This window comes from Cucumis melo, chromosome 9 (genome assembly GCF_025177605.1).
Source record: "Cucumis melo cultivar AY chromosome 9, USDA_Cmelo_AY_1.0, whole genome shotgun sequence".
Classification (NCBI taxonomy): domain Eukaryota; kingdom Viridiplantae; phylum Streptophyta; class Magnoliopsida; order Cucurbitales; family Cucurbitaceae; genus Cucumis; species Cucumis melo.
In genome coordinates, this window is record NC_066865.1 from 21469591 (window position 1) to 21491847 (window position 22257).

The 22257-nt window shown below is 29.2% G+C and overlaps 2 protein-coding genes and 1 non-coding gene across 4 annotated transcripts; 2 read left to right on the forward strand and 1 right to left on the reverse strand.

Annotated features, from left to right (window-relative positions):
- The first annotated feature begins 12412 nt into the window (after window positions 1–12412).
- On the forward strand, window positions 12413–15708 carry LOC103504666 (LRR receptor kinase SERK2). The gene is made up of 4 exons (XM_008469054.3): window positions 12413–13047; window positions 13490–13750; window positions 13878–14747; window positions 14888–15708. Exons 1-4 carry the CDS (start codon window positions 12513–12515, stop codon window positions 15367–15369), a joined length of 2148 nt encoding a protein of 715 aa, XP_008467276.2. The 5' UTR covers window positions 12413–12512; the 3' UTR covers window positions 15370–15708.
- A 1012-nt stretch (window positions 15709–16720) lies between these two features.
- TRNAH-GUG (transfer RNA histidin (anticodon GUG)) lies at window positions 16721–16792 on the reverse strand. The gene has a single exon. It is a non-coding gene; the product is annotated as a tRNA-His (tRNA).
- Window positions 16793–17636: 844 nt separating this feature from the next.
- LOC103504668 (hypersensitive-induced response protein 4-like) lies at window positions 17637–20751 on the forward strand. 2 transcript variants are annotated; one of them, XM_008469056.3, is made up of 6 exons: window positions 17637–17994; window positions 18509–18629; window positions 18732–18823; window positions 19534–19630; window positions 19928–20327; window positions 20621–20751. In XM_008469056.3, the coding sequence occupies exons 1-5, from the start codon at window positions 17800–17802 to the stop codon at window positions 20296–20298; spliced, it is 876 nt and encodes a 291-aa protein (XP_008467278.2). In that variant the 5' UTR covers window positions 17637–17799; the 3' UTR covers window positions 20299–20327; window positions 20621–20751. The 2 variants fall into 2 exon arrangements, with proteins under 2 accessions (XP_008467278.2, XP_050945723.1); XM_051089766.1 differs by lacking the exon at window positions 20621–20751 and having other exon boundaries at window positions 17638–17994; window positions 19928–20477.
- Window positions 20752–22257: the final 1506 nt, after the last annotated feature.

The following is a 22257-nucleotide window of genomic DNA, read 5'->3' on the forward strand; positions in this document are numbered from 1 at the left end:
CATTGAAGAAACAAAGACAAATATTGTATTTTCCACAACCAAGAACATGGCACAATAGACTCTTTCGATTTAAGTGAGTTAATTGAAGTATTGATCTTGAAAGAGTTACTTAAAGGATTACGTTAGAAGAGTAGTAAACAAGTACATGGAAAGACCCAACGGGGTAGAGACTAAAGATATGATAACTCTTCACCCCTTACGTGAGATTGGAGTAATCTTTAATGCTCAACTCAAGAGAGAATAGAGAAAGAAGGTGGAAAAGAGAATCTTAGATAATGATGCGAAACCATATCAAAAGCTCACTTGTAATGCTTCAAACTTAGTCAATGATGGTCCAATTAATGACTTGATAGATTCTTTGTGCATAAATTTATGAATGTCGAAGTGCATGTAACTTAGCACCTCAACAATGTAAAGACTTCCTTTCTTTTGCGATCTCAATGTTTGGTTTATTTATTACAAATTCACCAATGGTATGTTAATTTTGACATCAACAACTTGCATCGTTTCATTTAAATTTTTTATAGAATGCAAAATAAATTTGAATGGAATAAATAGTTAGAACCCAAATTTCTTTTTGAAAAAAGTAATTTGCTTTTTTGAGTATTTATTTAGCTTTGTTGGGTATCTTTTGGGATAGAAAAAGAAAAGAGGACCCAAACAAAAAGTTGGGCTTATAAAGTTTCAAAATTTTCATTTTTTTTATAAATTATTGGATTGGAACATACAAAAACACATGCAAACAATGTAGGGTCCATAATGCTTTGTCAAAAGTATATTAAAGAGGGCTTGTCCCAAAACTTTTTTTTTAATATATATATATGAGGTATTTATACTTCTATTATTGTTTACAAATTTTATGATTAACACTTCATGATGTGTTAGATCTCTAATAGATAATAAATTCAGTGTGCTGTTGGCCTAAAGAGCTCAAAAATTAAATTAAAGATATAAGAATAGTCAAAACGTAACAGCTTCTAGCCCTTCTCCGTCGTTATTTGCATGGTTATTTGTATGAGACAAGTAATTCGCAGTGTCACATGAAATCAAGCGTCGAAGAAGAATAGTCAAAACGTAACAACTCCTAGCCCTTCTTTGCCATTATTTGCATGATTATTTGAATGAGACAAGTAATTGACAATGTCACGTGAAATCAAGCATCGAAAAAGAATAGTCAAAACGTAACGACCTCTAATTAAATAGTTAGTGTTTAAAAAGAAACTTAATTATAATAAAGGCTATTAAAGAATTCTAAATATCTCACTTCAAATAAAGCTAGAGAATTGGATTTAGAACCAAACAAAAAACCAAGGAGACTAAAGTAAACCATGAAATCATGAGGCTTTCCAGAGATGAAATAGATGTAAAAAAAAAAAAAAGATTCAATTTTACAAACTTTTTTATACCTGAAATGTCCCTTTTACATAACATACCTCTTTTCTTTTTTACTTTCCTTTTGGGTGGATGCATGGGTTGGCATTTTCAAAGTTATTTTTGTGTGGTTTGTGCATTTTTCCATGTCAAGAGATGCCCTTCAATCTTAATCTTGATGTGGACTTTTATTAGTTTAACAAAAACTCACTTTCTTTCCTACAAAGAGAGCCTATTTAAAATATCACCAAATTATAATCTCAATTCGGTTTTGTTATCTCGTTTCATCTTCTACTTTATCAAGTTAACTCACTTTTTTATATCAACTGTCGTTCTAAATCATCACTCATCAATCTAGTAAGTATCAAATCATCATTTTAATAAGATATAATTGTAAATACAACAATTAGATATAACAAAATTTATTAGTGATAGGTCTATCGCTTATAAAAGTATATTAATAATAGAGTTTACCACATTAATAAAAATTTATCGGCGTTTATCATTTTTACAATTTCTTAAAAATATTACTCTACATTTAAACATTAACCCTAAAAATGCTAACTTTTTAATAACAGTGTCGAATAACATAAACATACAATATTTTAACAAACATAGAACCATAAAGGTTTGTAGATAATATTTATAAATTTAACCCCAATAGCATTTATAAAGGTTTGGTTTGTAACCAGAGACAAAAAAAAAGGGTCATTGGATTATTATTGATCCACTAATAATATTGTTTAGTTTAATGAAAAGGGATTACTTAATAAAAGAAAATTAGAATAATAATAGCAAAGGATATTGACAAATAGAAAAGACAAGAAGTAGAGAGGAAGAAGAAGAGGAGGAGGAGGAGGCAACATGTGAAGAGGAAGTGTTCCAATTCCATAAAAGATTTGTTTTTGGGTTTTTGGGATTTTTGGATTTTTTTTTTTTTTTTTTGCATGGGATTTTGGAAAAGTTTAACTGAAAAAAGAAAGAAGAAAAAAAGAAAAAAAAAAAAAGGCAATTGTAATGATAATAAAATAGAACAAATTAAACTTTTCAAAAAGGTATTCCCAACACTTTTGATTGCCCATTGGTAGAGTGTGTTTTGGACTTTGGAGAAACACATGCATCTCTATCCCATGCCCTCAAAAGTACCCTTCCCTTTTGTTTAGGGTTTTCAATTTTTTTCAACTATAAATTTTGTCTCTCAACATTTTTTTAGATACCATTCGACACGTCTTTGAACTTTTATACGATGTGATAGAAACGTTTTAACTTCAAATTATTGATTAAATTTTATTTTATAATTTTAGATATTTCTGATTTTTATCCTTTTTATGACATTTAAGTAAGGGTATTTGTGTCATTTTACTATGATGCATTACGGTTTTCATTGGTTTTTGGTTGTTCAGAAGTTGGGTTTTACATTAACCAGATTTAGTCTTTATGCTTCTAATTTCAAGTTTATTTAGTCAAGAAAACTTCAAATTCATGTGTGTTGAGAGTTCGTTGCATCACAAGAACATTCACGTGGGATGAATCATACTATTCGTGGATTTTTCGAAAATCTTAGGACAAGAAACTTGTTATTGTTTCAAGATATTTGATCTCTAGGTAATCCGTGTCTAACCCAATTCTTAGAGTTGAAATCATATTGATTTGGGTGTTTAAGTGATTGAGAATTAGGCACACTCCCATTTTCCAAGGGTTCTTGATTCCAATTGCTAGGGTTTTTGTATCATGATGTGTTGGAATTCTTTTTGAACTTTTAATTTCGAATTTTTTAGGTATTTAAATTTTTAATTTCTTTTATAGATTTCACTTAGTTTTGTGTCAGATACGTACATAAACATTAACAGAGTGTCTAATATGTTATTTCTAATTTTTAATCGTGGATTCATCGACGATCGACGAGTAATGGCAACGTCAAGCATGAGGAGGAAATGGGAAAAGACGAAGGGAGAAAGAAGAAATATATATATGTGTGTGTGTGTGTGTGTTTTAAATTTAAATTAATAAAATAATATTTTTAAAAAAAAAAATAGTAATAAATAAGTATCATATCAACTTAACTTTCTAGTAGGGAGTAATATAAAACTCGATTGGGAAACTAAAGATGCTATCAAAAGTAAACCTAAACCAAATTTCAACCTCTAAAAGTAAACCTAAATCAAACTTTAATGTCCAAAACTGTATTCTTTTTAGTAATAAAAACGTTTCTTTCTTCTTAAACTACTTAAAAATACAAACTTATTATATTTTAGTTAAGTCTGCTTAATACAATGACAACAAATAATTGTCCAGTAAACTATATATAACTAAAAATTAATAGAATGACTAAAAATAAAGTGTCCAGAATACATACCCTAAATCTTAGAGACTAAAATGTAAAACTTAAAAATTGATGAACGCGTGCAACCTAAACCAAAACCTAAGTCATTTTAACTATTTGTATTGCTCAAATCTTTTTTAATTATTTATCGACATGACTCCCAATTTCCATCTCCCACCTATTTTAAGATGAAGGGAAAAGAATATTTGAAGTTTAAAGCTTTTCATTTTTTCTTTTTTAATTTGTTGGATTTTATTGTTATTTCCTAATATATTTTGTTCGTTTTCTACAACGTTTTAAATCATAATATTTAATAATCATATTATTTGTAAGAACTCATGCAATGTCATATATAGATTGTACAAGACTATGGTACAATTTTCAAATAGTTGACGAGGATTATTAGTCGTCAACTAAGTGAACATTTTTAAATAGTTGACGATGATATATATACAGTGGATGACTAGAAAATATAAATAACATGTTGGACAAGATTCATCTCTAAGTCGATTATTCAAGACCATGGTAAGTTCTTTAAGTACTTTTAATCCACTTTCATACTTTTCTTTTTAACCATTTTTAGATATAATTAATTATTTGGCATTCTTATTAATTTCACCAATTTAATATCTATACCACGAAACACTTAGAATTCGACTAAAATCAATTCGAATGTAATTCAATGATACTTTAAATAAAAATATTTTAAAAAATAGACGTATGGTAGTAATAGTTTAATTTCATACATTTTTTTTTGGTAACATAGAAATTGTGATTATGTTGGCTTTTTTTTTTTATTTGTTGATGAGAAAAAAATAAAGAGTGTAGATTTATACAAACAATATATCATAAACATTTTGAATAAATGTTTAGGTCTATGATGATCATCATCATGTTCATTTCAAAATTCTTCCAAAAAGAAAGAAAAGAAAAGAAAAGAAAACTTCTAAAGTGAAGTGACAATAATCTAAAGTTTATATGGATTCAATGTGGAATATCCCAACAAGAAAAAGTAAGGGCATGGAAAATTATATCCTTAATTATGTTAAAGTTTTTGAAAAAAATTTAAATATGTAAAAGTAAACATAGTAATAATAATTTGTTATTAAAGATGACAAAATTGATAAAATATTTACAAAAATATTGTAAAATTCCAAATTCTATCAATGATATACGTCGATAGAAACCGATAAAAGTCTATCAGTGTCTATCATCGAATTTGAAATTTTGTTATATTTTGTAAATGTTCCGGGTCATTTTTCTATATTTGAAAATAACCCTAATAATCAAACTCTTTATAGCTCATTAATTTTTTTTTACTGTATTTTGCTATATCGAGTATATCAAGGAGTATCGGTGTATCGAGTGTGTATCAGGTGTATCAAATGTATATCAGTAACAATGATATTTGTAACATTTTACATCTTTTATATGTGGTTGGCTGGACTTTGTTTTTGCTATTTTTGCAAATAATAAATATGTGTGCTATAAACTTGATTATTATAATTTGTTTTGACTTTTTTGCTAGTGCCCCTTAAACATACGCACGAGACAAAATTGAAAAAGAAAATCAAAAAATAAAAAGAAACGTTAGAGCTAAATACTTGTTATAACTTGAGCGTTTCAGTAAAAATTTGAAAACAACTCAACTTAGAGTTAAAATTAATGAATCATTACAAATACCCAATCGAACCACAAACTTGATAGTTAGAAGTATATTCAAATTTCAATCGAGAAGTTAGTGTTCCACTCGGTAGCTAAGTTGAATAATAATAAGGGTAAGCGGTCCTGTAATTTTTTTGGCTTTTCTACAAATTAAGAGAGGGAGAAGAAGAAATGATATATCTTTCTAAAAGAAAAAGAAAAAGAAAAAAAGAAGGCCATGAATTAATTAACAATGGTGTATTTGTTTTTGTTATTTGCAATATGAATAAAGACATGAAGCAATTTGATTCCACATTTGTCTCATTTATTATGACTTAGACAAAATGGCACCATCCAAACAGATTCATGACAAAAATTAATTTAATTTTCTAGAATATTCATTTTTGTAAACTTCCATCATCATTTTGATTCTTTCTATATTTGATTTGCATTATTATTACCTCACATGTCTTATTTTCCATTTACCCTCTTTTCTTTTCTTTTTTTCCAATGCTCATTGCAAAACTCAATCTTAAAAATATAGTTATAATTACGATTCTACGGTCAAACTTTTACGGTAAAAATTGAATTTATAAATCTATACAAGTGTTAGAATTTTGACCATAAAATATAAGATAGTTTTGATTATAGGACTTCGATGATAAAAGTTAAACTATGGAACGTCTAGGTTGTTGCAACTTATATAATCATTTAAGTTTGAGAAATGAATTTAACATTTCTTTGAAAAATTATCTTAATTATTTATTAAATTTTAAGATTTTTTAAAAAAAGCCTTAAAATTAATTGTATTTTGAAAACACTTTAAAAAAGTATACAATATATATATATATAGGAGAATTAGTTAAATTTAAGAAAAGAATGGAGGGAGGGGGCAGAATTGAGAAAGGTGGCTGGAGGAATAAATTTCACAATAATTTCCACATAACTACTCTGACCTGGACCAATAAATATATAAAATAAATACCAAATCCAAATAAATAAATAAATAAATAAATAAATAAATAAATAAAAAGAAAGGAAAAAAATAAGTAAGTAAGTAAATAAATAAAGAAAAGATCATGCGAATAAGGTGTAACTCAACAACGACAAAAGCCTGCCCAAGTGGAGTGTCAGTTACTGACACTCCCCATTTACTTCCATCCATTTCTTTTATTATTATTATTATTATTATTATTATTATTATTATTATTTAGGTATTTACAACTGTTTCCCACTCCATCAAAAAAACCCTTTTATTATTTATTCATTTCTATTTCCCCTTTTTCAAATTCTTTCTCCTCCTCCTCCTCCTCCTCTCCATTGGTCCACGTGCCCTTGGCCGTTTCTTCTCCTTTTTCGGGTCCATTTGAATTTTGAAATTGGGTCCGCCGCCGTATGTCATCGCGGGTTTTCGAAGATTTGTCTAATCTGGGCCGTTCAGTGGTTGCTCGGGAAATGTAAGCTTGTGATCGGATCGGATCGGATGGTCCCAGTTGCAGCAAACGAAATACGGAGGAGTTTTGACGAAGGGGATTTGTTCTTGAGATTTTACTTTTTATTTATTATTTGATTTGATGCTTTACTTTATGTTTTATTTTTGTGTACTCGATACGTCTCTCTTTGTGTTTCGCCTCATTGGTGTAATTCAATCAACGGTAACAAATTTGAATCCCCTTCTTTTTTTTTTCTTTCCTTTTTATGGGTAACACAAATATGTAGTGGAAGTTTTAATTTTTTACCTTCAAAAAATATAAAATTTATTATAAATAATAAAATCGTTGAAAATATCTTAAAGAATAGACTTTTACTACAAGTGTATTGATAGATGTCTATTATATGTTATAAATATTTTTATTGTTATTTCTAGATATTCATGAACCATAATCATTTATCACTGATAAATGTTGATAGACATTAATATCATCGATAAAAAAAATTAAATTTTGCGAAAAATTTAATTAGTTCTGTCACTTTAAAAAAATTACCTTTGATAAAGATTCTTATACAAATTTGAATCAAAAGTTATATGATTTTTATATTATTTCCCTCGTTTAAAATAGGTATTTATGATTTTCAGCCATAGACCAATAGCCATAGGGTAAAGTTTTTTGGTTTTTTTTTTTAATGTTTAAATTAAATTGACTAATAATTTTATTGGTCACATTTTTCGTGTTAATGTATTAAACAAACACGAACATGAAAATATGGAAGATTGTCTTGGGAAAAAAAACACATTGATCTTAAGTTATTGTTTATTTTTTAAGTTTAAATTAAACATTATTTTGATTTACGTAGCCATGTCGTATTTTATTTTAATTCTTATACTTTTATGATATTCATTTTGATCCCTCAAATCTTAATTTTTGTTTACTTTTATATTTTTCTACCAAAATTTTTGCACAAACACTTATTTATTGTACTTGCACTTTTAAACATTTTACTATATAACTTTTTTCATAAAAAAGAAAAAAAAATCTCTTATGAGTACAAATTAAGTTAGGGGATTTAATCTCGGAACCTTTTGTGTTCAGGTACATACAGATGCTAATGGAGTCAAGCTTTTGTTGACCATGTCATGTACAATTAATAGGATGCTGATTCAAGACATTGTTCATTACCTTTACTAGAAGGGAATATTGTACTAAATATGTCTATACATTTACCTCATCTGAACATATTTACCTGAACAAATATTTAAGGTAATTCGTACTATGCTTTAGATGTTATGTTTTAAATATATTAAAGTTTTTATTCCATGATAATTACTAAAATAATTTTCTACTTTATGAAAAACTACTTTAGAATACATTTTATTTTTACCATAATCTTTTAAACACTCTAAACTTCAAACATGTCTCACAATTTTTAGTCTTTTGATGAACTTGATGGAAATTTGGTAATAAAATCATTTTGAGTAAAATATATTTTTCCTTTATTTATCAATTTAGGTAGATTTTATTTTACATTTTGAGTTTGATATTTTCAATTTAATCTCTTAATTTTAAAGTCGTACCAAATGATCAATTGAACTTAATGGTGTGTGTTGATACCAAATTTTGACCAAGCAAAATGTATATGATGTCTACAAGGCAACATCGGTAAATTTGTATTTTAGGAGAAGATGGCTCGTCTACAAGCAAAGACAAACATGAACACTTGTTTGTTGTAAGTCATAACCAACTCAATGCTTAAATTAGAAAAATTGGAGGGAGAATAGAGAGTATCTGATATTGGTTGGAGAACTTATTTGTCTATACTTTTCTCGATTTGATTTTTAGGCTTCAACCCGTCATATCCTTATCTGGTTAGGATTTGTGATTGAGTTGTTTCATCGTGGATTATTCCTGGGTCGAGATCCAATGATCCAACATTGTTACCTAACACTTTTAAGGGTTTCATTATCTATTTGCTAAGTTTATATATGTTGAGCTTGTTCACTGAGGATATTCTTGATGGCTTCAACCTTGGTCAAGCGAATTAGACTCGTTTTTCTTTTAGTCTCGTTCTTATTTTCTTCATATGTCAGTTTGTTGATCACTTTGCTTTTCGTTCAAGAATCCACCCACCCACACTATGATAAAATTTGTTTTGTTTTGTTTTTTTTTTTTTTTTGTCGATGTTAAAGAGTTCGTATAGATTCTTAAATAATGAATTTTTTAATTAGAAGTTGAATTGACGAAAATTAACTTTATAGACTTTGTTACCCGAAACATAAATAATTTAATGTTTTGTTTCATTTATGAAAGTTTTTCCTAAACAAAAACATAATTAAAATTTAATAGTATTTTATTACAAATAGGATGAAATTAAAAGAGTAAAATATATTCTTTTCATAAAAATATAGAGTTAAAATGCAGCTTTTGAATATCTTTTCGAAGTTTTAAATTTTTAGTTTACAAAATATTCTTTTTGAAAAATGGACCAACATCTTTTCTTTTATTTTTATTTCTATTTTTTCCCAAAAAACAATAATCTCTTTTCTTATTTTGAATCCCCAACGGAATTATGGTTATTATTGACATTTGTCTATTCAAAAAATTTCCAAATTCTCTTTTTTCCCAACACTTTTTAGATTTGAAATTCTTAAAAACACCACAAATTTTTTTAAAAAACAAACAATAGTTGTGAACTTTATTTTTAAAAATTATTTGGATATCATATCCAAATTTATTTACCTTGAATTTAAGGAGTTACAAGGTTTTTATCCTTTGTTTTCATTTCATCAAATTATGTATTGAATTTTGATAAATATGATACAAAATTAATGGAGCTTAAAAGAATGACATAGAGCTCAATTTTTGTTTAAATTTTGCTAAGTGAAAAAAATCTTCAAATATTAAATGAGATTAGTTTGGTCGAAATTGAGCAAAAACATATTTATTCTTTATTAACAAAAGTAGGGGAATTTACCAAAAATCGAACATAAAATAAATATTACAATAATCGCTATAAGGTTCAATTAAATCCATTGAAAATTTAAAATAATTATAAAATATAATAAAATAATTTATTTGTGATAAACTTTGAAAAAAATTATAAAAAAATCAAATTCTATTTCATATTTGTAAAAGTTAAACTTACATTTCTTAACAAAAAAAAAAGTGAAAAATAAATAAAATTAACTATTAATAAACCCATTTGGTTAGAAAAATTTGTAGCATGAGGAAAATAAATATAGCAATTTTGTAGTACTATAAATTTTATTAACTTTATTAGACATAAGAAGACAAGAGAAAATGAAAGAAAAAACATATTTAACAAAATTTGAACAATTTTATAATAACACTTACTTGTTTTATCATGATAAATCATTGTAATTAATTCATTTGTTTGCAAGAAATCTTTATTTTGCCCACCAAAACAAAACACACATTAACATCTAATTTATCTGATCAATTCTAATCATGAAGATTTAGATTTTGGTCTCTTTGACTTCTGTAGAAAACAATGCTCATAATTACATTCTCTTAAAAACATAGTGCCTATGATACTAATTATTAACATTATCACATACATTAATTAATAAACCACCACATGTTCTTGCTCTATTATTCACACCTTTTTCTTTTTCATGGTTTAGCAAAAGATTGAAATAAGACGTAAATGCATTAACTAGTTGAGTTATGCTTGTATTAAAATTAGTTGATTAATCGTAAAAATGTAATTGTGTTCTTTGACCTACTTAAATTACTTTAATTTAACGACTAAATATATGTAAATATGCAAAAACATACGTATTCAATATCATGGTGTTATTTGCAACTTTTTTAATAAAAACAGCAAATAAATTATATAGAAATCATGAATTTAATTATTATTTAGTTTAGATAAAGTCAGAATTTAACTTCTATATGTCATATATAACCTCTATAATTTGATAACATATTCATAAATAGTTCAAATAAGATTATTTGTAAGGATTTTATTGTATCATAAAGATTAAATTATAATTATAAATTTTAGGGACTAAATTCTAATGTTTTTAGTTTTACTTAAACTTAACTTCTAAGTTACCTTAATCACAACATTACAATCATAAAATAAACATCATATCTTTGTCTAATATTTAGACAACATTATTATTTGGAGTTTATAATTATGGATAGAAGAAGACTCTTGTGGGTTGATCATTCTTTATTTATCCAAAAAAGAAAGGAAAAGAAAGGAAAAGAAAAAAGAAAAGAAAAGAAGAGAAAAGACGAGTAATAATATAACATAATCACATCAATCATCATAATCGAATAAAATAACGTTGAATTGTTAAAATTCAATAATATTATTCAGCGAGTAGAAGTAATGTACGTTTATCATTTATTGGTTTGAGTTTGACCGTAGAATAATACTAATCTTAAAAATAATGACGAGTTTTTAAAAAATATTTAGTGGATGTTCGAGACAAGTAGTGAGTTATTATAGTTTGATTACAATAGTATGTATTCGAGATGTAGATTATTTTAGTTCGTGTTTGGTGTATAAACTATTTTAGTTTGATAAGAAAAATAGTAAATATTGTAACAAAAAATAGAGAATAATGAATATTAAATAGTAAAAACTGTGGACATTAAAAGTTTTGAAATAGTGTTTACTAGTAGGACGTGATTGTTATATTAACAAATAATCTTGACCCCAAATGGTCCCTATAGTTTACATGTGATATATATATTTGTAATTGGTAAACATATAATATGATATTAAGTATATTGTTATACGATAACAACAAATCGATATGCTTTCCAATGCTATATAATTAACTTTTGTGTTGGATCTTGGACTTATCTATGAGTTGTCCTTTTTCATTAGTTTGTTTTTGGTATCTAACCAATTTGTTAAAAAAGAAAAAAAAGAAAAGAAAAAAAAATTAACACTTCAATGAAAATGAATTAGTTTTTCAATTACAAATTAATTTTGTTGTTTGAGTTAAATTATATTGTAAATAAATTATTTGCAACATTTTTTCGTACATATGAATCTATATACATATGTATTTTGCATAACAACTGCAAAGTAACAAATTAAAACCTCCAACCTTTAGAAAAACAAAGACTATATCAACAATGTTGAGCCAAACTTATTTTGGCATATATTTGACACTTACAACATGCACGATATATTTCTAAAAATTAACGAGATTTTAAATATACCCTATTGTTTTTTTTTTTTTTTAGTTATAACAAATGGTGGGTGCTTTATTCCCACTTTTGACATTAAAAGAAGGTATTAGTGCATTGAAAATCAAAAACATTTTAATTTTAGCAAAACTATGTATTATTTATGAGGTTCTAACAATTCAAAAATTAGAATTTGGAAAACAAAATTTCCCACATTTTAAGTTAAAAACAATTGTTTATTTACGTATAAAGTTAACAGGAAGATAGTTGAATAATTAAGACACATACTTAATTCTTTTTACAAAATTCAAATATGGTGAGTGAAAAAAAAAACAAGAAGAAAATGACATACCCTACACCAAAACAAGAAAAAGAAATATCATAGGGTCATATAGGTGTCTCACAAATTTACATCACAATAAATAAATGAATAAAAAGTAGTGCAAATTCAGCAATTTTATGGCCAATAAAAATATTATCATCATCCCCCATCAGAGAAAACAGGCTTTAATCTCCCAAGAATCTACCCCTTTTCAGCCCCATTTCCCTCCCATTTCTCCAACTTAATGAAAGCTCCATTTTTTTTTTCTTCTTCTTCTTCTTCTTCTTCTTCTTCTTCTTCATTCCTCTGTAACTCCATATCTAGAATACTCAAAAACACCCCACTTTCATCAATGGCGGCCCCCATTTCCTTCTTTCTCATTTCCTTTCTCATTTTCATCTCTAACCCACTTGGGATTCTTGGCAATGAAGAGCTTAAAGCTCTTATGGATTTGAAGGCGGCTTTGGACCCTGATAATCAGTATCTAGCTTCATGGAGTGCTAATGGGTATCCCTGTTCTTCTTTTGAAGGGATTGGGTGTAATGAGAAGGGACAAGTGACTAACATGTCATTGCAGGGGAAAGGGCTTAGTGGGAAGCTTTCCCCTGCCATTGCTGGGCTTAAGCATTTGACTGGCCTTTATTTGCATTACAACTCGTTGTTTGGAGATATTCCTAAAGAGATTGCTAACTTGACTCTGCTTTCTGATTTGTATTTGAACGTTAATAATTTTTCTGGGGAGATTCCTTCTGAGATTGGAAACATGGAGAGCTTGCAAGGTTTGTTTGCTTTGCTTTAGCTTCAGCTTTTGATTTTCACATAGAGACTTTTGTTTCTCATGTGAGTGTTTTTGGGGGGGCTGCTGTTTTGTTTAATAAAGTTCGTATGAAGCTTTGAAATGGAGATTCACAGCTTTTACTTTTACATGCATGAATTGTGGGTGCCATTAAAAGTTCAGGGGGTGATTCTGTTTTCTTGTTTTTCCTGTTCTTTTTGTATATCGGTCATGGTATTAACTTCAGTTTTTTTTTTTTTTTTTTTTTTTTTTTTTTTTTTTTTTGTTGAAAATGTGTTTGTTTTTCTTTGATCTAGAGTGGTATAGTCCTTTTGAACTCAAGAGGTTTCCATGTTTCTTGAATTTAATGGGAAGCTTGTGATTTCTTTGATTTGGGTTTCACTCTGTTTTTCTCATGTATACGTTGTTTTGTTCTTCATTTTCAGTTTTGCAGCTTTGTTATAATCAGCTCAGTGGAAGCATACCTACACAGCTTTCATCTTTGAAGAAGCTCACTGTTATTGCTCTCCAATCTAATCAGTTAACTGGTGCAATCCCTGCAAGCTTGGGACGTTTGGACTTGTTAGTGAGAGTAGACTTGAGCTCCAATCATCTCTTTGGTTCCGTTCCTTCAAGACTTGCGGACGCGCCTTCGCTTGAAGTTCTTGATGTTCGAAACAATACCCTCTCTGGCAATGTACCTCCTGGTACCAATTGATCTTTAAACCATTTTATCTTGAAGATGTACTTCTTATTTTTTTGTGTTTTGGTCATTTTTTTCTTTCACATGAAGCTAACACATTGTTTTGCTTTCGTGCTTGATCTGATATGAAGCTTTGAAGAGACTAAAAGAAGGATTCTTGTATGAGAACAACTTGGGATTGTGTGGTGTTGGGTTTCCTTCCTTGAAAGATTGTGCTGGTTCAAGTCATGTTAATCAAAACCAACCTGAACCCTTCGCTGGATCAGCTGGCTCGATGCCTACACGAGACATTCCCGAAACTGCAAACGTTCAGTTGCCTTGCAATCATACTCGCTGCCCGAGTTCGTCCAAATCTCGAAATGCTTCAATAGTTGGTGTAGTTGTTGTAACTATTGCACTTTCAGCTATTGGGATCTTAACGTTCACGCAATACCGTCGTCGAAAACAGAAGCTTGGATCGTCGTTCGACATTTGCGATCACCGTCTCAGCACTGATCAAGCCAAAGCAACATACAGGAAGAATGGATCTCCTCTCGTCAGCCTCGAGTATGCCAATGGATGGGATCCATTGGCTGACGGTCAAGGCTTGAGCATTTTCGCACAAGAGGTTTTTCAAAGTTTCAGGTTCAATTTAGAAGAGGTAGAGACAGCTACACAATATTTCTCAGAGGTGAACTTGTTAGGGAAGAGCAACTTCTCTGCTACATATAAAGGGATTTTGAGGGATGGGTCAGTTGTTGCTGTTAAAAGCATTTGTAAAACTAGCTGCAAGTCAGAGGAAGCTGAATTTTTGAAAGGATTGAACCTTTTAACTTCATTAAGGCATGAAAACTTGGTGAGACTTCGAGGATTCTGCTGCTCAAGAGGCAGAGGAGAATGTTTTCTGATCTATGATTTTGTTCCAAATGGGAACTTGTTGAGATACCTTGATGTCAAGGATGGTGATGGCCAGGTTCTTGAATGGTCTACTAGAGTCTCCATCATAAGGGGCATTGCCAAAGGTTTGTTCTCTTATCTGAAACTGTCGAAAATCATCTTTATATCGAGGAAGTCAATTGATAGTGTTTTTGGTTTTAAGAATGTTTGATCTTGTTGAACATTACTCTTTGAAATCAAGCTGAATGTGTTGTTCTATAAACAGGTGTGGCATATCTGCACAAGAACGAAGCAAACAAGCCTGCTCTTGTACACCAAAACATTTCAGCCGAGAAGGTCCTTATCGACCAACGATTCAATCCGTTACTCTCGGATTCTGGCTTACAGAAGCTTCTTACAAACGACATTGTCTTCTCCGAACTCAAAGCCAGTGCCGCTCGAGGCTACCTAGCTCCCGAGTACACAACGACCGGTCGGTTCACAGAAACAAGTGATGTTTATGCATTTGGTGTGCTGGTGTTCCAAATCCTCTCAGGGACAAGAAAGATCACCAGCTCATTGCGTGGTGCTGCCGAAGCATGCCGCTACACGGAGCTCATTGACTCGAAACTCCACGGTCGATACTTCGAATACGAAGCAGCCAAGCTGTGCAGAATTGCGTTGCTTTGCACGCACGAATCGCAGAGCGAGAGGCCATCGATGGAAGCTATAGTTCAGGAGCTTGTGACTTGCAGCAGCTGTCTATGACGATGATATGATGATACAAAAGGAAACAGAAGGTTGTGGTAATTTTGAAGCTGTGAATGAATGGCTGGCTAACTTGCTCATTGATGTCTCTAACTCCTTTTTTTAAAAAAATTATTTTTCTTCTTATTTAGTGAATAGTTTGTGTATGAACTATTTGAAATGTCCTTTTCCCAAGGACTAAACTTTGGCTGTCACACCTTGCTGCTGCTGCTGCTGCTGCCTGTTTTAATTGCTAACATTTTTTTTACTAAGACAGTGAGGAACGACTGTCCCCTAATTTTTAGAATCTTGTGAAAGTTGTTCTTATGCCCTTGTCAAAGGAAGCAAAGGGTTTTTAGACATTTTACTCTTTCTCTTTTCTTTTCCTTTTTTGTTTTCTTTTGGGCTTTTAAAATTACTTCCTTAATAGAATGAACCTACAAATTTGAATTCAAATGAATCTTATTGTTTCAAAACTATCATCATTTCTTTTATGTATATTTTGTCCACTTTTTCTATTTACTATTTAGACCATAAATAAGTTGAGTTTTAATAATTTTTTTTTGGATCCATTCGAAAACTTGTGTTGTTTGGATTGACTATCCAAATAATCCGAAATAGGTGCCTCAAACTCGTGTTGTCTATTTTTGAAATTACATTTTTAGTTATGATAATCAAAATTTCATAAGTTAAACATCAAAATTTAAAGTTTATATATATATATATATATATATATTTAATATTAGAAATTCAAGTAGGATTTAATGGATCTAAATTTTAAAAAAATGTAACCCAAACCAAACCAACCTAAAAAAGATCTAAAATTTAACTCAACCAACGTTTCGAATTTGGATTGTTTTAAACCACTTGATTTGTTGTATGTTAATTTGTTTAGTTGACGATATTTATTATTACTAAAAGAATTAAATTGCAACTATTAAAAGAAGACATTTTTGAAATCATAAACAAATCCTTTTGGGTATTTTTATTATCTTATTTTATTTTTTATGATTGAACCTAAAATAAGTAATTGAATACTCGTTTTTCTTCTCATAGTAAGTTGACCATTTCTTGTACAAATAAGTCCTGAAGTGAAGTTTCTTTTCATGCTAAGTAAGTTGACCATTTCTTATACAAATAAGTCCTGAAGTTCTATTACCTTTTTTTTTTTTTTTTCTCTTTCTTTCTTTTGAAACCTTCATATTAGAAAAAATTTGTCAAAAAATGCTAAAAATGAACCAAATATTTAGATTGAGAAATCAAATATTCTAAGTTGGTTTTTTGAACTATTGAAACTGTTTGGTTGACTATGTCCACTCATTGAATAATTGAAAGAAAAAACTCATATCGACTTTATGACATGGAAAATAAATGTGGCTGCTGGGATTCGAGCCCAGGTCTCCACGGCCACAACGTGGAATTCTCACCACTAAACTACAGCCACTTGATGATTAAATTGTAATTTTATCCCAATTTGTTTGATTTTAATCTCAATATTTTCAATAAATATTAAATATAATTCTCACTACTAATCTATTGTCATTTTTCTTTTAAAAAAATTTATGCTATTAACTTAAAGGGATAGGATTTAATATATAGTAAAAGTATTGAGCTAAGACTGAAAAATTTTCAAAGTAGGGATTAAACGATATTTTTTTAGGCTAAAATACCATTTTGATCCTTAAACTTTGAAGTTTGTTCGAGTCTATAGTCTCCATATTTTTAATTATCAAATCTTAATCTGTATACTCTCAATAAATATTAAATTTACTCTTCAATACCAGTTTAATATTCATTTTTATAATTATTATTTGTTATCTATTGCATTGTTACTATACATTTGAAAATAAACACTATCTTTTTTTACAAAAATCATAATTATTATTTAACAAATTTCTATAAAATTAACTTTTAGAAACTAAATTTAAGATTTATTAAAAATATAGATGTTAAAGGTTATTTTCAAATATAACAAAATGAACCAAAATATTTACAAAATATTACAACCAAATAAATCACGATAGACTATTATATGAGTTTACTGATAAACACAACCAATAATATTCATTGATAGACTGGGATATGTTTTGTTGTGTTTACGAAATTTTTTTAAAGCTTACGTAATTATCTAATAAATATATATTTTGACTTTATCAAAGTCAAAAAAAAGAAAAAAAAGTCTTCTAAAAATAAAACAAAAGAAGAGTTAGAATCCTTTCATGACATCATAATTCCGTGTTTACCAAATCATTTTCGTTCCTTGCATTCTCACAATCACAACCGCTAATTCTCCAAACCCTCAATTCTCAGCAAAATCATTGGCCAAAAGTGGAGGCTCATCCGCCATATCCTACACCTTACACACCCCAATCGCCTAAGTCGGTCCTCTCACCTCTCTTTTTATACCGTAAAAAGCCGTGGACCGTTTGCTACAAGATTTCAGAGAGAGATATGGGGAATGCCAATTGTTTGTTTTGTGCATGTATTCAACAATCCAACGTAGGAGTTGTGGAGAAATGGGGTCGGTTCCTGATGTTGGCTCAACCTGGTTTCCGTTTCCTTAATCCCTTGGCCGGCGAATGTCTCGCCGGAATTCTCTCCACCAGGATCCGATCGCTTGATGTTCGTGTCGAGACCAAGACTAAGGTTAGATTATTCCTTTATGATTATCTGCTTTTTTTTCTTTTTAATGATTTTGTTTGCGATTGACTGATATTGAAGGTTTTTGATATTACTGTTTAGTTAAGTTCTGTATATGTATAAGTTTATAACCGCCTCTATGTTCTAGCTTCTTGTTGAATTCCAATATGTTTTAGTGATTAGTGATCTTGTTGAAATCTGATTTGAGTTTGGAAGTTCACGAGTTATGAAATGGTGCAATTTTGTTGATCGTTGGAATATTTAACAGATTGAAGGATGAGGAGATAACTAATTGTGATTGGATCAATGATTTGGGGAGATTGTAACAATGATCATGTAATGAAGAACTATATGGTGGAATTGAATTTCTATAATTTTTTTTAATTGATAGTACTTGAGGATATATTAACAAATCTGTCTGTTCTTTCATTTACATCTAAGACAATCTAATATTAGCATCATTTTCTTTAATTCTACAATTCTGCCGGAATGTAAGTAAGAATGTTCTTAATATATGCAGGACAATGTGTTTGTACAATTGCTTTGCTCAATACAGTATCGGGTTGTTAAAGAAAATGCGGATGATGCGTTTTACGAATTGCAAAACCCAGAAGAACAGATACAAGCTTATGTATTCGATGGTAGGTGTCTGAATTCTTTTATAATCAATCTGCTTTCACACACAATACTTTTTTCTGATGGGTAATGCTCTCCTTGAATGATCGGTCTTATTGTTATTTCAGTGGTTCGAGCTCTTGTTCCAAGAATGAATTTGGATGAACTCTTCGAACAGAAGGGCGATGTTGCTAAGGCTGTATTGGAGGAACTTGAGAAGGTAACTCAAGTAATTACATTTTAAATTAGATTGTAGGCCAATTGTAACACGTGAACAGATGCACCATGTACAAATGACAAATATAGGTGTTAAGGATCGACTAGTAAAGTTGAATAAAAAACGTAAAATAAAAGAGAATTAACACACAAATTTACCTGGTTCACTAACAATGTGTTAGTTACTTCCGGCGGAGGTTGCATAATTTATTGTTAAAACAGAATAATTCTTCGGATTACAAATCAGATGCGCCTTTAGGCTTAGAGAGTTTATCTTACACACTTTTCTAAACATCATATATTAGATTCAAGGCATTCCAACACCAAGTTTACAAAACCAATTCCTTTGTACAATCCATAGAAGATTGCCCACAGGCTTTACAACTTTAGACTTTATAAGTTTAACCTTGTGAGCCAAACATTCTCTTAAGTTTCTCTCTTTCCCATTCATGGATTTTCTTCCAAGCATATATCGAGATAGTGGTTCAATTTGCTTACTCCCGTGTCTGGAGACACAACCAGGAGTTATAGTATAATAACACACGCTCAAACAAATTTTATTTTTATTTTTAAGAACATTTGAGGTAGAGTATGCAGTGGATTGAAAATCAACCGAAGTGGTGAATAGCTCCATGATTATCATTAGTTCAACTATTTGAAGTTCAAATGTGTTTGCTCGTTGAGCTGAATTGCTTGATTGACTTGATGGATTAGGTGATGAAGACATATGGATACAGCATAGAGCATATTTTGATGGTTGACATAATACCTGACCCTGCTGTGCGCAAGGCTATGAATGAGATTAATGCAGGTAAATGTTTTATTCATGGAGCAATTTCTCAAATACAAGAGACATTTTTCGAAGCACACCTCGATTTTGCAATTTTAGAGCATAGACAACGAAGATTAAGTCAACTCTAACATCCCTGAATAATTTTTGAAAGTTGTCCACCCCGATTTTTCCTTTTCTACGAGTGGTTTTGAATTCTTTTTTCTTTTAATCAATTTTGTTTTGACAATTTACTCGATATGTACTTTATGGCTTGTAAAATCGTTTCTGCTCTGACTTCTAATTTCTCTACTACAATATGGTCCCTCCTTCGAACAGCTCAAAGGCTTCAGCTTGCGAGCGTATACAAAGGAGAAGCAGAGAAAGTTCTCCAGATAAAAAAGGCCGAGGCGGAAGCAGAAGCGAAGTACCTAGGTGGGGTTGGTGTTGCAAGACAGAGGCAGGCAATCACAGATGGTTTGAGACAGAACATCTTGGAATTCTCTCATAAGGTGGAAGGAACCTCAGCCAAGGAAGTCATGGATTTAATTATGATCACTCAGTATTTTGACACCATTAAAGACCTCGGAAACTCTTCGAAGAACACAACGGTGTTTATACCTCATGGACCAGGTCATGTTCGGGATATTAGCAATCAAATTCGCGACGGGTTGATGGAGGCTGCCAGTGCCGAGTTGAAAGCAGAATAAAGTACCTAAATCTCTACCGAAAACCACTAGTAAGGAAACCAAAACACTTTCTTTTTCTTTTAGTGTAGAGCTAGAGTAACCATCTTCTTTCATTTTTCATGTAATGGATCTTGAGAACTATATCAAATGTAGGATCTTAAGTTCCTATCACTATTAGTATTAACATTAACTATCTTCTATTTTTATTAGTTTGGTTGGGTCTTGAGTTAGAATAATTTTTTTAAAAAGATATATGTTTCTCTTACAAAGAATGGGTTCTTTTAGTGCTTTTCATTTAGGAATGTTTATTATAGATATTATAGAATGGATTTGGTTTTTTCAGGTTGGTTCAAGAAATCCCAACCCAATTCAATCCAACTCATATGATCTTCCCGTCTCAAATAGTTATGTTAAACTTTAATTGTGGTAAACATTTTTTCCCTTGCAATAAATTGAGGCATAGTTCTCATCTCACACTTACTCTTTTTTAAATTGAAAAACCAATCAAAAATTGCTTAAATGGACGATATGTATGTATGTATGCTCTCACCAAGGTTTGAAACGATGATATCTATCAAAGTTTTGATTATAAAGAAATACCAATGAAAATTTTGAAGAACATTATGGAAATCGATGAAAATTGTTATAATTAGTCAATGAAACTTAGATTGTGGTTTACTCACTGAACATTTTTAATTATCATTTTCATAAAGTAAGATAATATTTAGATTCAAATGTTGGTATAGATATTGATGTGAGAGTATACATTTAGAAAAAATAGAAAAATAATTATAACATAATATTTTATTTTTTAGGTGAAATTATGAGACTCATACAAGTTTTAGATGGTAAAAGAATATATATATATATATATATATATATATATATATATATATATATATATATATGTATATATATATTTACATTTACATTTTATAGGGGAAAAAAGCCACAAAATTTATTATTTTTAAGTGTAAATAATTTGATTTTTTTTTCTATTTTCTATAATTTCCCTATGTTAAAAGTAAATATGGTTTTATTTCTTTAAATCAATTTCTTTATAAATGAGTCTTTAATTGAAAAAAGAACTGAAATTTGAGAAAAAGTTAGAAACTAGAAAAATAGTGCCGTAAAACATTATCCTTTGTCCAAATAAAATTGAAATGTTGAAATTTTTTGAAATCTTGAGAAAAGAATAATTATAATAATAATAAATCTCGAAAAATAATTTCAAAATTTCAAAATTACACCAAAATGTGTGTGAAAACCACTTATTTTCATTTTTGAATACCACATAATGTCGAAATTTCAATGAAAATTATAAACTAGGAATGATATGTGTCAGAGTACCCTTCTCCACAAAACAAAAAAAATTTCTATAACATGAGTTTAATTATTTCATAAAAGTAAAAACTATGAGTCCTCATCATTAATTTTAGTTAATTATTACAAATAAATTTTAATTATTTATATAATTTTTTTTGTTGTTAAATATTAATATTACAATTAATTTAGGAATTATTTTTACTACTCAATTTGATACTAATTATATTTTCTTTAAAAATATATATATATATATATATTTTATTATAGAAGTTTAAATGAAGGAGCAACACAAAAGAAAAGCTAAATTTAAATACCATAATTAAAAAATAACTATACATATTATATTTTGAAGCAATGTTAATGTTAACTCATTGTTTAACAATAATCATCAAATTATAGTTTTAATCCACCAAAAAGCATGAAAAAAGAAGAGTGTATTAAATGAAAAAAAAACATTAAATTATGTCAAATAATAAATCTATGGGGATTAATAAAATGTGTTAATTTAATTATAATACAAATTCAAAGTAGTTGTTGGTTAAGATACTTATGGAATCAATTGATCATAAATTCAAATGTAGTTGCCCTAACTCTCTAGAGATTGAAGGACTTTTTGTACAAAATTCTTATGAGAACTCTTTTTAAGAGCCATAT

What these genes read in the sequence shown, in the direction of transcription:
- LOC103504666 (XM_008469054.3), top strand. Translation starts at nt 12,513, where the DNA reads ATGAAAGCTCCATTTTTTTTTTCTTCTTCTTCTTCTTCTTCTTCTTCT. An exon ending in CTCTGGCAATGTACCTCCTG is followed by an intron (nt 13,751 to 13,877) that starts GTACCAATTGAT and finishes TCTGATATGAAG; the next exon opens with CTTTGAAGAGACTAAAAGAA. An exon ending in CATAAGGGGCATTGCCAAAG is followed by an intron (nt 14,748 to 14,887) that starts GTTTGTTCTCTT and finishes TTCTATAAACAG; the next exon opens with GTGTGGCATATCTGCACAAG.
- LOC103504668 (XM_008469056.3), top strand. Translation starts at nt 17,800, where the DNA reads ATGGGGAATGCCAATTGTTTGTTTTGTGCATGTATTCAACAATCCAAC. An exon ending in TATTGGAGGAACTTGAGAAG is followed by an intron (nt 18,824 to 19,533) that starts GTAACTCAAGTA and finishes TTGATGGATTAG; the next exon opens with GTGATGAAGACATATGGATA. An exon ending in TATGAATGAGATTAATGCAG is followed by an intron (nt 19,631 to 19,927) that starts GTAAATGTTTTA and finishes TCCTTCGAACAG; the next exon opens with CTCAAAGGCTTCAGCTTGCG.